Source organism: Artibeus jamaicensis, unplaced genomic scaffold (assembly GCF_021234435.1).
Source record: "Artibeus jamaicensis isolate MK-2021 breed Jamaican fruit bat unplaced genomic scaffold, CSHL_Jam_final contig_700, whole genome shotgun sequence".
Lineage (NCBI taxonomy): Eukaryota > Metazoa > Chordata > Mammalia > Chiroptera > Phyllostomidae > Artibeus > Artibeus jamaicensis.
The window spans coordinates 11571402-11586637 of record NW_026521930.1 but is presented as its reverse complement, the minus strand read 5'-3'; the positions used below and the strand labels follow the sequence as shown (position 1 = coordinate 11586637).

At 40.1% G+C, this 15236-nt stretch overlaps 1 protein-coding gene across 4 annotated transcripts in view; it reads left to right on the top strand.

Moving 5' to 3' along the window:
- Positions 1-15236, top strand: part of CREBBP (CREB binding protein) — a 144812-nt gene that overhangs the window by 69592 nt on the left and 59984 nt on the right. For 3 of the 4 annotated variants that reach the window (XM_053671674.1, XM_053671673.1, XM_037154602.2), the window contains exons 4-5: positions 11066-11306; positions 12819-12932. In XM_053671674.1, coding sequence (XP_053527649.1) covers positions 11066-11306; positions 12819-12932 — 355 coding nt within the window. The remainder of the gene's footprint in view (positions 1-11065; positions 11307-12818; positions 12933-15236) is intronic. The other variant, XM_037154601.2, reaches the window with a different exon arrangement.

Sequence of the window (15236 nt, the reverse complement as noted above, 5' to 3'; positions counted from 1 at the left end):
CCCTATGGAACTTTACCAAATAGAACTGCTTCTGACTCCACCCTAGATTTTTAAATCATAGTTTCTGGGACAGAGGAATGGGAAATCTATATTTGAAGAGGTTTTTACTGGGGATTTTTTAGGAACCATTGCTTTATAATTTTTTCAGGAAGGTCTTAACCACCTTTGCATTACAAAATATCTTATTACCCTCTAGTACATTTACAGTTTTATTTTTTATCTTTATTTCTTTGTCACTTTCTACTGATTCTTCTGAATTCTTTCTCCCCCAAAAGTAGAATTTTTTTTCATTTAAAAAATATTAGATGTTTGTTGTAAGATGTTCAAACAATACATAATTATAAAAATGATCCCATCACTGTCCAGCGATAGCCACCAGATAATATTAGGGTTTTTCTAAGGATAGATACAAATGTACGGAGTTAATAAAGAAAAATGAATGACTTTATCATACTGTTCTGTAACTTTCTTTTTTATTTTATTATTTTTAGAGATCTGGGAGAGGGAGGGAGAAAGGGAGAGAGAAACATCAATGTGTGGTTGCTTCTGCATGCCTCCTACTGGGGGCCTGGCCTGCATCCCAGGCATGTGCCCTGACTGGGAATTGAACCGGTGGCCCTTTGGGCCCTCATTCAAACCATTGAGCTACACCAGCCAGGTGTAACTTTCTTTTTTAGCTTAATGTGTTGAAGACAGCTTTTCATGAAAATATAATGGTCTAATGTATTACCATTATTATAACAATCATTGTACAACAGGCCTCTCAGCTAGGCCATTATTTTGCTCCACATGGCTGTTACTGGGGGTTTCTTGGAGTGTACCTAATTTTTCATCACTGCTATTATTTCATTAGGTCTCTTGCCATAATTTGTTTAATTAGTCAACATTTGAAAGGCATTTAGGAGTTTTATAATTTTTAATAATTTAATGAAGGTGTGGTGCCTGTCTTTGCACATGCATTTTAGTGCTCTAGTTTACAGTGTTTCCCTAATAATAAGTCATAAGAAGTGGAACTACTGAATCAGAAGAAATGCACATTTCTCTCTTTTTTTAATTCCTTCATCCTCTTATTTATAACTTTCTTTAAAAATATTGTATTTAGGCCCTGGCTGGTGTAGCTCAGTGGATTGAGCGCGGGCCTGCGAACCACACGATCGCGGTTCGATTCCCAGTCAGGGCACATGCCTGGGTTGCAGGCCGGTTCCCTGCAGGCCAGTTCCCAGCAGGGGACGCACAAAAGGCAACCCTACATTGATGTTTCTCTCCCTCTCTCCTTCCCCTCCTTCCCCTCTAAAGATAAATAAATAATAAAATATTAAAAAAAATTGTATTTATTTTTAGAGAGATGGGAAGAGGAGGAGAAAGAGGGAGAGAAACATCAGTGTGTGGTTGCCTCTCATGTGCCCCACGGTGGGGACCTGGCCTGCAATCCAGGCACATGCTCTGACTGGGAATCCAACTGGTGACCCTTTGGTTTTCAGTCTAGTGCTCAATCCACTGAGCCACACCAGTTAGGGCCAGAAATGCACATTTTTCTGTTTGATACGTGTTGCTTTCCAAAGCCATTCTAAATTGCATTACTACCAAACTGCCTGAGAGTTAATATTACTCTATCTCCTCATCGATACCAGTCATTATGTTTTTATCTTGGTCCTACCAATAGGTGAAAAATACCTTTAGCTTTCATATCATTTCTTTGATGATTAGCCTTTGGGGGACATACTCATATAGAATTCTCCCCTTTAAAATACCACAGTTCAGTGCTATGTAGTACATTGTGCAACCCTTGTCACCAGTCAGTTTTAGAATATTTTCATCACTCCAAAATGAAATCCTGCATCATTAATAGTTGCTCTCCATTTCCCCTGATCCCCCGGCTAGAGGCAACCACTAATCTGTTTTCTGCTCCTATGCGTTTATCTACTCTGGACATGTTATGGAAAACAGATTAGACAACCTTTTTCATGTCATGGCACACGTAAACTAATTACTAAAATTCTGTGGCACACCAAAAAAACATATTTTTTGACAGCCTAAGGGAACAGAGGTCAGTGCTCCTGACTAAATAGTCAGGTATTACATGTTTTAAAATTTCTCATGGCACACCAGTTGAAAATTGCTAAATTAGCATAATGTTTACAAAGCTTATGTTACAGCATGTATTAGTTGATGGGCATTTTTAGTTGTTTCCACTTTTTGGCTGTTGTGATTAATGAGGCTACAAACATTTGTGTACACATTTTTGTGTACACATATGTTTTTAATTCTCTTGGGTATATACTTAGGAGGGTAATTGCTGGGTCATATGGTAACTCAAGGTTTAACCTTTTTTTTTAATAATTTTTTTAAAGATTTTATTTATTTATCTTTAGAGGGGAAGGGAAGGAGAGAGGGAGAGAAATATCAGTGTATGGTTGTCTCTTGTGCGTTTCTGCTGGGAACTGGCCTGCAACCCAGGCATGTGCCCTGACTGGGAATCGAACCTCGATCCTTTGGTTCAGAGGCCTGTAGCTCAATCCTGAGCTACACCAGCCAGGGCAAGGTGTAACCTTTTGATGAACTGCCAGGCTGTTTTTCCAGGGGGCTGCATAGTTTGACATTCCATAATTGTATAAGGCTCCCAATTTTTTCACATGCTCACCAAAACTTATTACTGTCTTTTTTTATTGTAAACTGGTGGGTGCAAAGTGGTATTTCATTGTGGTTCTGATTTGCATTTCCTTGATGACTAATGGTGTTGAGCATTATTTCATGTGCTTATTGACCAATTGTATATCCTCTCTGGGAAAATGTCTATTGATGTCTTTTGTCGATTTTTAATTAGGTTATTTGTCTTTTTACCATTGAACTGTAAAAGTTCTTTGTGTGTTTTAGATATAAGTCCCTTATCACATACACGATTTGCAAATATTTACTCTTAATTCTTAGGATCATCTTTTACTTTTTTCCATAGTGTCCTTTGAGACATAACAATTTTCAATTTTAATGAGGTTCAGTTTATTTTTGTTGTTGTTTGTACTTTTGGTGACATGTTGAAGAATCCATTGCCTGATCCAAGGTCATGAAGATTTACTCCTGTTATCTTCTCTAAACATTTTTATAATTTTAGATCTTCTATTCATTTTGAGTTAATCTTTTAGTTTGATGTGAAGAAAGGGTTCACCCTCTTTTTTTTCATGTGGATATCCAGTTGTCTTGTCCTTTTCATCACCATTAGTTGAGAAAACTGTTCTTCTCTCCATTGACTTTTCTTGCCACCGAGGTATAGAACATTTTATATAGTCAGTGCTGCAACCTTTCTGGAAAACAGTTTGGCAACATATAGGTTGGGGCCAAAGCGGGTTTACAGTTGTTTGTATGGAGAATAATACAGTAAATCACAGTATAAGAACAAACTGTGTTTCATATACTCTCAACTGTAAACCTGCTTTGGCCCCACCCTGTGTATCAGGGGCTTTAAGAATGGTCCTGACTTCCACCAAGATGGAGGCATAGGTGGAAGCACTGCACCTTCTCACATAACTAAGTTTAAAAACAATAAAGTTTTAGCAACAAAAACACAGCCAAACCACAGAAAATTGAACTACACGGAAGTCTGACAACAAGGCACCCTACCGCCAAACTGGTAAGGGGCAGAGCCAGCAGCAGAGTGGGGTTGGACAGGAAAGATTCATTGGACTGACCTGGGCGCGCAACCCAGGTGCACCGGCAGCTGTGGGCGGATCCCAGGTGTGGAGAAGTGGGTGGACCCACTGAGGGCTGATCCAGGTCACACATTCACGCGCAGATAAAATGGTGAAGAACCTAGCAGTGAGACGGACTGCACAGGCCCCAGCAGCAGGAAGCAGCAGAAGGAACCACCATTGTCCCTCTCTGACCCTGCCCCCAGTACAGCGTCACAAACCAGCGACCTGGGTGGCCCCACCCTGGTGAACAACTAAGGCTCTGCTCCTCATACATAACAGGCACGAACAGATCAAAACATGGCTCAAGAACAACTCAGAGCCCCAGAGCCGATAAATCTAAGTGATGAAGAAATAGCCAAACTTTCAGATGCACAGTTCAAAACACTGGTGATCAGGATGCTCACAGAACTGGTTGATTTTAGTCACAAATTAGAGGAACATATGAAGGCTAAACTAATTGAAATAAATGGAAATACACAGGAAACCAATAGTAATGGAAAGGAAACTGGGACTCAAATCAAAGGAGTGGACCAGAAAAAGGAAAAAAATGACCAAACAGAAAAGAATGTAGAAACAAGAATTCAAAAAAATGAGGAGAGGCTTAAGAACCTTCAGGACATCTTTAAACGCTTCAACATCCGAATTATAGGGGTACCAGAAGGGGAAGAGGAACAGCCACGAGTGGAACACTTATTTGAACAAATAATAAAAGAGAACTTCCCCAATCTGGCAAAGGAAACAGACTTCCAGGAAATCCAGGAAGCTCAGAGAGTCCCAAAGAAGTTGGACCCAAGAAGGAACACACCAAGGCACATCATCATTATATTAGCCAAGATTGAAATGAAGGAGAGAATCCTAGAAGCAGCAAGAGCTAAGGGGACAGTCACCTACAAAGGAGTCCCCATCAGACTGTCAGTGGATTTCTCAAAAGAGACCTTACAGGCAAGAAGGGGCTGGAAAGAAGTATTCCAAGTCATGAAATCCAAAGACCTACAACCAAGATTGCTCTATCCAGCAAAGCTTTCATTTAGAATGAAAGGGCAGATAAAGTGCTTCTCAGATAAGATCAAATTCAAGGAGTTCATCATCACCAAGCCCTTATTATATGAAATGTTAAAGGGACTTACCTAAGAAAAAGAAGATAAGAAAGATGAACAGTGAAAGGACAGCAAACTCACAGTTATTAAGAACCACACCTAAAACAAAAGCAAACTAAGAGAGGACAGCTAGATCAGGAGCAGAACCATAGAAATGAAGATCACATGGAGGGTTAGCAACAGGGGAGTGGGAGGAGGAGAAGGGGGGAGAAGGTACAGAGAATAAGTAGCATAGACAGTAGGTAGAAAATAGATAGGAGGGAGGGCAAGAATAGTATGGGAAATACAGAAACTAAAGAACTTGTGACACATGGACATGAACTAAAGGGGGGAATGGGAGGGAGGATGTGTGCAGGGTGGAGGGGAATGAAGGTGGTGAAATGGGACAACTCTAATGGTATAATCAATAAAATATATTAAAAAAAGAAAGAATGGCCCTGACTTTTTTGACTATTTCCATTTCTCAAAAACAACCATTTTTCCTGCAGTTTTCCCTTTTCCAAGCCTTAATCTGATGTCTATGTTAAGAAGTTTTTTATCTTCATTCTAAAAATGTCCTTTATTTGTTCTAATACTTTTAATTGTTTCCATCTATTTTTATGCCTTATAATTCATCTGGAATTTAATTTTTATTTTATGATGATATAGGAATCGATGTACATGGATTTTTTTTTTTATATTTGTATCAGGAAATATGTAGCTTTATAGCTTTGGTATCTGGCAAGAGAGATTCCTCCCTTTATATTTACTGTTTTTCAAACAAAATCTCATAAAATCTGTGCTTTACTTTTGTGGGTGTTTTCAATGCTGCAGTTCTGTTCTGTGTTTTTAAATGGAGGTTCTTGTCTAAGCAGTTTTCTTCTCAATGCCCTCCTGAGCAGTGCGGATTGAGCAGGGAAGTCTGTACAGTCTGAGGATGCCTCTGACGTAGATTTCAGGCCGCTTATAGTTCATACAAGAACTGTAAGTCTCATCTCACTGAGCAACAGTTTGAGAGAGGAGGAAGTTAAATGTACCCTGTGTTTGTAAGCACTTTGCAAACTGGACTAGTGCTGCACAAGTATACAGGTTTACGTGGGGAGGGCCAAACACAGGGCCATGAGGCATGTCTTTTCCATTTTGCTGTTGATTCAGCTTCATCCCTCAGTTTACTTTTGAGACACATGTATACAGTGTGTGGAGCTCATTAAGCATCTATAGATAGACAGATAATAGACAACATTTTGAATGTGCTGTATGGTTTCCAACCACGCTATTTCTACGTGTTGAGGTTTCAGCATATGGTCATGTGTAGTTCGAAAGATGCTAATAAGAACATTCCACATGAGAAATAATGTGTTAACTTTTAATGACTTAAAAGCAGCCTGTTTATAATTTAATTGCAAGGTTAGAATTTCTTACTCGATTTTTAAATATGATTGCTGTTTATTTTGTTTATGGCATTTCTGTATTTTAAGAAACAGCAGGCTTGGTCTCTTCAAGTCACTGTCATTAGAAAATAAAGGTGGTGCCCTGACCAGTGTGGCTCAGTTGGTTGGAGCATGGTCCTATACACCGAAGGGTTGCGGGGTTGATTTCTGGTCAGAGCACATACCCAGTTGCAGGCCCAATCCCCAGTCAGGGTGCATACACGAAGGCAAAGCAATCTGTGTTTCTTTCTCACGTTGATGTTTCTCTCTACCGCTTTCCTCTCTCTGTAAAAGAAATGAAAACCTCCTCTGATGAGGGAAAAGAAAATAAAGAGGGAAACAACAGTCAACTCTAGGGTGTGGGCCTTAATTGGGTCCTGATTTGTGCAAAAGAGGTGTAAAAATCTTTTTTTTTTTTTAACAACTAGAAAAATTTGCGTGTGGACTTAGTTATCAGCAAATATTAAAGAATTATCAGTCATTTTGTTAAGGTATCCTTTCTTCTCTGCTTTCTTATATTTGAAATTTTTGTAAATGCAAAAGAAAGAGACCTAAACTAAGATAATCTTAGACTTCTCACATTCTGTATGTCCATTCCTCTTAGTTTCTAATTGGGCTTTTGTTTTCTTTCCTGAGAATAAGCTGAAGAAGGAGGAGACTTTTAACATCAATACTGAGTGCTTTTGGGAACATAGTCAGAAGCTCTACATATTGAAGCTTTATTTTAAATTGCAAGAAAAGGAGGAGAGAGGTTAAAGTTTATACCCAGCCTTACATTCATTACATATTCCGCTGTCATACCATATAGACAGAACCTGGAGTAAATAACAAGCCAGATATAAATATTTATCATATATAGTAGAGGACTATCGTTCATACATATGCATATTCGCAGAAAACAAGGCTGGAAGAAGAAAAACCTATCAGAACTTTAATAGTGGACTCCTGGATAATGGGAGTCAAGTGTTATTTTCTTAGTAATTTTGTTGCTTTGGAAATTGTCTGCATTACTTTTATAATTGGGTAAATTAATGTAAGAAAAAGAGGTTGTTTGGTCTTAGTTAACTACTACTCAAGTAAGCAAGCTCTGCTTCCCAGCTAGGACTTTGCTTTTGCTTCAGACCTTAGTTTGGCTTCCAGGAGTTTTGGTCCTGATTAAAGCCATGCAGCTTTTCAACATGCTTATTTTTTGAGTTCTCATAAAGCTAGAACCGAACCAGAAAACCCTGTAACTAAAAATGAGCTTTGGTTCATTAAGGAATATTTTTATTTATTTATTTTTTCATGTAGGTACAGTATTTATTTATTTTTTTTAATTTTTTTATTGATTATGCTGTTACAGTTGTTCTATTCCCCCTTTCATTCCCCTCCACCCTACCCCCCATCCCCACCATTATCCCCCCTTTAGTTTATGACCATGTGTCTCAAGTCCTTTAGATTCTATATTTCCCATGCTATTCTTGCCCCCCCTTCTATTTTCTATCTACTGTCTATGCTACTTATTTTCTGTACCTTCTCCCCCCTTCTCCTCCTCCCACTCCCCTGTTGCTAACCCTCCTTGAGATCTTCATTTCTATGTTTCCACTCCTGATCTAGCTATCCTCTTAGTTTGCTTTTGTTTTAGGTGTGGTTGTTAATAACTGTGAGTTTGCTGTCCTTTCACTGTTCATCTTTTTTATCTTCTTTTTCTTAGGTAAGTCCCTTTAACATTTCATATAATAAGGGCTTGGTGATGATGAACTCCTTGAATTTGATCTTATCTGAGAAGCACTTTATCTGCCCTTCCATTCTAAATGAAAGTTTTGCTGGATAGAGCAATCTTGGTTGTAGGTCTTTGGATTTCATGACTTGGAATACTTCTTTCCAGCCCCTTCTTGCCTGTAAGGTCTCTTGAGAAATCCACTGACAGTCTGATGGGGACTCCTTTGTAGGTGACTGTCCCCTTATCTCTTGCTGCTTCTAGGATTCTCTCCTTCATTTTAATCTTGGCTAATGTAATTATGATGTGCCTTGGTGTGTTCCTTCTTGGGTCCAACTTCTTTGGGACTCTCTGAGCTTCCTGGATTTCCTGGAAGTCTGTTTTTTTTTGCCAGATTGAGGAAATTCTCCTTTATTATCTGTTCAAATAAGTTTTCCACTGGTGGCTGTGCCTTTCCCCCTTCTGGTACCCCTATAATTCGGATGTTGGAGCGTTTAAAGATGTCCTGGAGGTTCCTAAGACTCTCCTCATTTCTTTGAATGCTTGCTTCTTGACTCTTTTCTGTTTGGCCATTATTTGTTTTCTTTTGGTCCATTCCATTGATTTGAGTCCCAGTTTCCTTTTCATTGCTATTGGTGTCCTGTGCAATTCCATTCATTTCAATTAGTTTCGCCTTCATATATTTGTCTAATTTGTGGCTATAATCAACCAGATCTGTGAGCATCCTGATCACCAGTGTTTTAAACTGTTCGTCTGAGAGTTTTGCTATTTCTTCATTGCTTAGATTAATAGGCTCTGGGGCTTTGAGATCTTCTTGCGCCATTTTTGGTCTGTTTGCGCCCATTAAGTGTGACAAGCGGCGCCTTGGACTCCCAGGTCGCTGGGTTGTGAGGCTGTATGTGGGGGTGTGGTCAGAGCGGGGAAATGGCGACCCCCTCTGCTGTTTCGCGCTGCTGGGTGAGGAGCAGGTGAGGAGCAGCGCCTTAGGTGGTTCACCTGGGCCGGGCCACTCAGAGTCGCTGGGTTATGACGCTGTATGTGAAGGTGGGGTCAGAGCAGGGAAATGGCAGCGCCCTCCACTGCCGTTTGCCGGGGGGACCCGCCTGGCCCGGTCCAACCGCTCACTCCCTCGCCTGTCCACCCGCGCACAAATGCGTGACCACAGTCAACATGCAGCCCCGCTCCCCCGCCTGGTGGCTCGCTCGCTCGCTCACTAGGTCCAACCCTGCGCCTGGATTCCGCGTGCCTGAGTCCGTCTGACCGAGTTTTCCTGTGCAACCCCACTTCACCAGCCGCTGGTTTCGCCCCTTACCGGTCAGGCTGAAGAATTTGTTGTTAACGGACTTCCGAAAAGTTCAATTTTCCGTGTTCTGGCTGTTTTCTGTTGCTAATATTTTGTTGTCTCTAAACTTGGTTGTGTGAGAAGGTATGGCACATCCACCTATGCCTCCATCTTGGCGGAAGTCTTAAGGAATATTTTTAATAGTTTTTTCCCCTCCTAGTTGCAAGTATATGGTTTTTGTTGTTGTTGTTTTAATTCCCTTTTTAAAATATTTTATTTATTTTATGTTTAGAGAAAGGGGAAGGGAGGGAAACATCAATGTGTGGTTACCTCTCATGTGGCCCCCATCAGGAACCTGGCCTGCAACCCATGCATGTGCCCTGACTGGGAATTGAACCGGTGACCCTTTAGTTCACAGTCTGTGCTCAATCCACTTGAGCTACACCAGTCAGGGCACAAGTATATGGTTTTAATTCTTCATTTGGAAAGTCAGAGTGATGGTGTGCTTCAGAGGAGGCAGTGAGTGTTGTAAAATGAAGTTGGGAGTGTCAGAACATCAGAGTTCTGAAGAACATCCGAAGAATGTTGGCCGTAGTTTGTAAAGAATAAGAAGACTCCATGGGTCACCTTTTCCATTTTCTTTGCAGTTAACAGGCACAGTCGGTCTGGCTTGTTCTTTTTAAGGATTGAAAGCAACTAAACTATTTCTGTATCTTTAGCAGATCATCAGATATTTTTTGAAAATACTATCAGGTGTCTGAGTGGAAATTGTAATGGAAGGAAATGCATTTCATAAGCATTAACAGTTACACTGGATGGTCGTATTGAAGATAAGTGTTGTATTAGTCTTTTAGAACAGATAATGAATACTGCAGGTATTGTCCTCTGGTCACAAAATAATGAATGAAATCCAGAAGGTGGCTCTGATTCTTCTCCATCAGATATTTTTCAGTTAAATCGAACCATATGAAATTGTCAATGTTTGGCCATTTGGGCCTACAAAAACAGCAGTTTATATGGTTTCACCTAATATAATACACAGCTTTTCCTAAATTGTATATATTGTAGAGCAAGTTGGGTTTAGGTTACTATGAGCAGGGACCCTGAAAAAACCCAGAATTTATTTATAAAAAATTGTGTATTCTTATGTGTTTAAACTTCAGTCACCTTCAAAGTATTTCCAATTGATGTAATACACCTATTGAGACTTTTTTACCACTGCTTAAAACAGTTTTTGAACTCGCCGATTTTGATGCCTTTTAGTGCATCTGCCATTTTTTTGACTCTTCTGCATTGGTAAACATTTCCCTTTGATGACTTTTTTTCATCCGGGGAAACACAAAAAAAAAGTTGTTCAGTTGAGATTGGATGAATAGGGAGGGTAGGGCACAGGGGTCATGCCATTTTTTAAAACTCAGTGCAGTGTGGGCAGGTGTGCTCATAATCACCCATCATGAAATAGGCAAAGGCTTAAAAAAATTCACTGAAGCTGAATGCAGCCTCTCACAACAACGCTATCTGGTGCACTGATACAAATGGGTTCCTAGAACACTCACCTAGTGAGGGAAGTCTGTACTACAAGGGGCCCACCCTCCATAAGATAATTCCAGGTTTTGGGGGGTCACCCCTCACACAGGTAAGAATAAGCATCATTTTCTTCTTGTGAGACAGTCATACACAAGTCAACTTTAATCAGCCTCGCTTCTTGGCTGTTTGTTTCTTTGCTTATTTATCTTCCTTAGAGTCTCTGATGAATTAGAGAACCATACCAGCTGCCTTCTCTCTGTGCCAGTATTATCCATTGGTTTTAGCATTCGCTTGAAAAATAATTAAAAACATGAATTGGAACTCTAAAAGATTATTAAAATGTCTATTAATTTGTTTTATTTTAGTCTCAGATGCAAACATCAGTGGGAATTGTACCTACACAAGCAATTGCAACTGGCCCCACTGCAGATCCTGAAAAACGCAAACTGATACAGCAGCAGCTGGTTCTACTGCTTCATGCTCATAAATGTCAGAGACGAGAACAAGCAAATGGAGAGGTTCGGGCCTGCTCTCTCCCACATTGTCGAACCATGAAAAATGTTTTGAATCACATGACCCATTGTCAGGCTGGGAAAGCCTGTCAAGGTAAGTGCCATTTTCTGAAATCCTATTGACAGATCTTAGGATGAAATTTGTCCTTCTCGTTCTTAGGCAGCTCTCTTATTATAGGGTTCCTGTAGCCTGCATCTCCATACACCATCCATTCAGATACCACTGGAACATTTAACTGCTAAGGAGAAAGGCAATTTGGCTTTATTATAATATTCTGTGACCTTCTTGAGGCTGTGCCCTGCATTTGTTCTTTTCCTCCTCCCTCTGTCATTAGAAGACTTTTATAAAAAAAGGGTTTTACTTCTTTATTTAGAGAGAGGGAGAAGTTAGGGAGAAAGAGAAGGAGAGAAGCATTGATATAAGAGCAAAACGCCGATCTGTTGCCTCTTGTATGCTTCCCAGCCAGGGACGATTCCCGAAACCCAGGCATGTGCCCTGTGTAGGACGATGCCCAGCCAGATGAGCCATGCCAGCCAGGGCTCTCACAGAAGACTCTTGTTATTTCTTAGGCACAGTCTTCCTTAATTTTAATTGTCTAGATCACGGTTTTCTTTTGGTGTTGTAGCACACACATCTGCATGTACACACCCTTCTCTCAACCCAAAGCATCTCTCTTGCAGCTCTGTCATGTGTTCAGGCAGCCAGGGCTCACTTCCTTGCTCCTCCACACTTCCATCTTGAAGCTATTCAGGATACGGGGTGACTGTTTGTGACCTGGGGAACTGAGCACACCATATCATCTCTGCCAACTCCTCCCTCCCCTTGAGGTGGTGACTTAGGCACATCATGTGACCCCCCCATCCCCCTTTTACCATAGACCCCTCAATTCTACAGAAGGAAGTGTTTCTTACTAATTACTATCCTCTAAACTTTATCCTCTCCTTTTCTTTCTTGCGCTCATAAACCTTGGGGAGACTCTCTCCCTATCTGCCTATCTCACTTTGTGACATTTGTGAGTCCCCAGCATAACCTTTGATGGGGAAGCTGAAGAGGGTTATGCCAGACCTTTAGAAAGAGATGGCAATGCCTTAGTATGGAAATGGAGATAAAGACTCAGTAACCAGGTTTAATTATCCTTTGAAGTGCTTTGAAAAGTGTCCAGGGGCCCCCTTCAGAATCTCCACAGACTTCTCATTTGCTTCTCTATCTGTATTTCTTCACCTATAATATTTAGATGGTTCCATCCTGAAACATACTATAACATTTTTATTTTAAATAATGATATTACAGAATTATTTATTATACCTTTCATTTCAGTTGTTCAGTTCTTCAGGTCAAATAGCTTTTGTTTTGTTTTGTGGGCGGAACCTTAATCACCATCATTCATAACATTGCTTCTATGGGAAGTTTTTGTTTGGAATTCTCAACAATCAACTTACAAACTTTTTGGAAAACTGCCTGTTTGTAAGTTGAGGACTGCCTGTACTGTGTTATGGTTACACTTGTTACCATTTTCTTATGGAACCTGGCATTATAATTTAGGTGTAATTGAAAGTGTGACGATTTGGATAGAAAAATAACATCTCGTTGTTTTTCTGGTCATAGTTGCCCATTGTGCATCTTCACGACAAATCATCTCTCATTGGAAGAACTGCACACGACATGACTGTCCTGTTTGCCTCCCTTTGAAAAATGCCAGTGACAAGCGAAACCAACAAAGTAAGTGAGCATTGGGGGTAGAGAAGCTTGGAGATGAGAAAATAAGCTATTTCTGAAGAGAATACAGAAGCATAGGTAAGAAGTAGGCCAGAAATTATTAACCACAAAGTATAGTAGTAGCGAGTGGAGACATACAGTGGAAAAGGATGAAGCAAAGCTTAATAAGTAGACAGTCTCAGGGTGCTCAGTGGGCGTGGTTGTTTTGGAATTCATTCCAGCCACCTCCAACCCCCTGCACTAGAATTAGCAGCAGTGCAGTGGAAGAGGATTATCACCAATGTGACTACTCTTCCTGTTTCTTGACAGATATTCAGTATTTGAGGATTTGAATGTCGCCACTATAATTGTAGCGACTTTGGGGGTAGGGCAAGGGACACTTCTTTTGGAATTGGAAACCCCTAATCCTAAAGTAAGTTTGGGGTCTGTGTCATAGACAAGTCAGTCAGGCCAGGTCAGTATAGAATCCCACATGTTTAGAAGCATGACATTTGTGAGGTTTCCATCCTCCATGGAGCTGCAGTTCCCAGTCCTATTTGCATAACTAACAATTTATTCAGCACCGATTCGAGTCTCTGCCCTAAACTGGCCGCATTTTGATCGTTCCCATTGTTTTTCCATCTTTGGAGTCATCTCTGTAGCTTTTAGCTGAGTGATCGTTTAAGCAGTGATCCCTGCTCAGGAGGCTTGCCTTTGGCTTCCAGGCATTCCCTGTAGGCATCAGAGCAGTGAAAAGAAGTGCACCTCTTCCCAATGTCAAGTCCTTTCCTGTCATTTTAGAGGTAAAACTGTGGTCTTTGAACGTGTCCCTTATTTTGGACAGATAAGATGTTTTCTTCGATACCATGTCACCCCTCTGGGTGGAGCTGCTCCCTGTGACTTTGAGCACAGCAGTCTTTCTCATCTTCTTCCATCTTGTCTGTGCCATCTTGCCACCCTCCCCTGTTTGTGGCTCATCACTCTCATTCTTCTTGATCATCTTCCTCAAGATCTCACTCCTACCTGGAGAGTATGTGCTGCTTTTTGTTCTGGTTGTTTCTGGCTGGTACAGGAAAAAATGGAAAAACGTATTATTCCTAAGTGTCAGGGAGTAGAGCACTGGTGATAACCCATGTGCTTTTCCTGTAAGTCCAGCTCACCTCCCTCTTAAGAAAAGGCCTAGTGAGCTGACTCTGCTCAGCAGTGTCCATATCATGTAGGAGAGACACCTTGGGGTCAAGGCCTATTGTTCTCCCTCCCTTTCTGTAGAAGGAGCCCTACTAAGTTTCCTTTTAAAGTCACTTTCCAAAATGAGTTAAATTATTTTTTGATTGACCAAAATTTCGACTAATATAATTTTTCAGGACATCTCTTATATAAGGTGAAAGTCTAGGAATCTGCGTCTTCTAAACAAGGTATTTAGGACAGTAGTTTTAATATAATGCAGTCTGTTTTTCCCCCCAAGTTAGTATAAAGCCATTTTTTAAACTAGTATATTGTTATGGTTACAATTTCTTCTGTTTCAGGATGCATTTCAGTAATAGGCTTTTTAATTTTGTAGTTGTAGAGTATTAATTCTGTGAATAATGAGCTAAGACCTCATTCTGAACTTTAAATTTGGGGGTGTGGCTTTTCTGGGACCTTTTGTATCACCACGACAATTGTAAACTTTTATGATTTCTCTTTTTAAGAAACTTATGTGGTTTTTATTTAAAAAAGAAAGAAAGAAATGTGGGTTTTTTTTTTTTTTTCAAACATCCTTACAACTGCTTAGCTGTTATGACAATCTGGTGCATGCTCTGTGAAGTGGTAAACCACAGTGTTTCTACTAGTCATAATGTAAGGTGTTACCAGGGTGATTTTATAATATAAACTTTGTGCAAAGTTTTGGCAATTTTTCATGAAAGTGCTTTTTCTAAAAATTTTTTAATGCTTCTCAAGTCAGATTTCAACTGGACTGTATTCTTTTGGCTCTAACAGTTTTGTGATCATGGATAGAAGAGTTTGATGTGAGTGAGAAAGTTTCAGTGATAATCTTTTCTGTAAAAGTTTGTTGGTATTTTCAACTCTGCTAAAGCAGATTGTGCTTATTACATGTGAACACTGGGTTTAGGCAATAGAGAAGAAATGTGGATTCAACCTTCTAGTAACTTAAAGTTGGTTTCCGGAGTCAGAATATCTACATTAAAAAGATGTGACTATGGTATTGCCTGAAGAGACAAGGCACTGGTATTAGCAATCTTTGAGGAGAGGATCAGTGTTTGTTAGAGGGTGAGGCTTGATGGAGCCAAATTCAATAAAGTAATAATAGAAGAACATTTTAGAAGC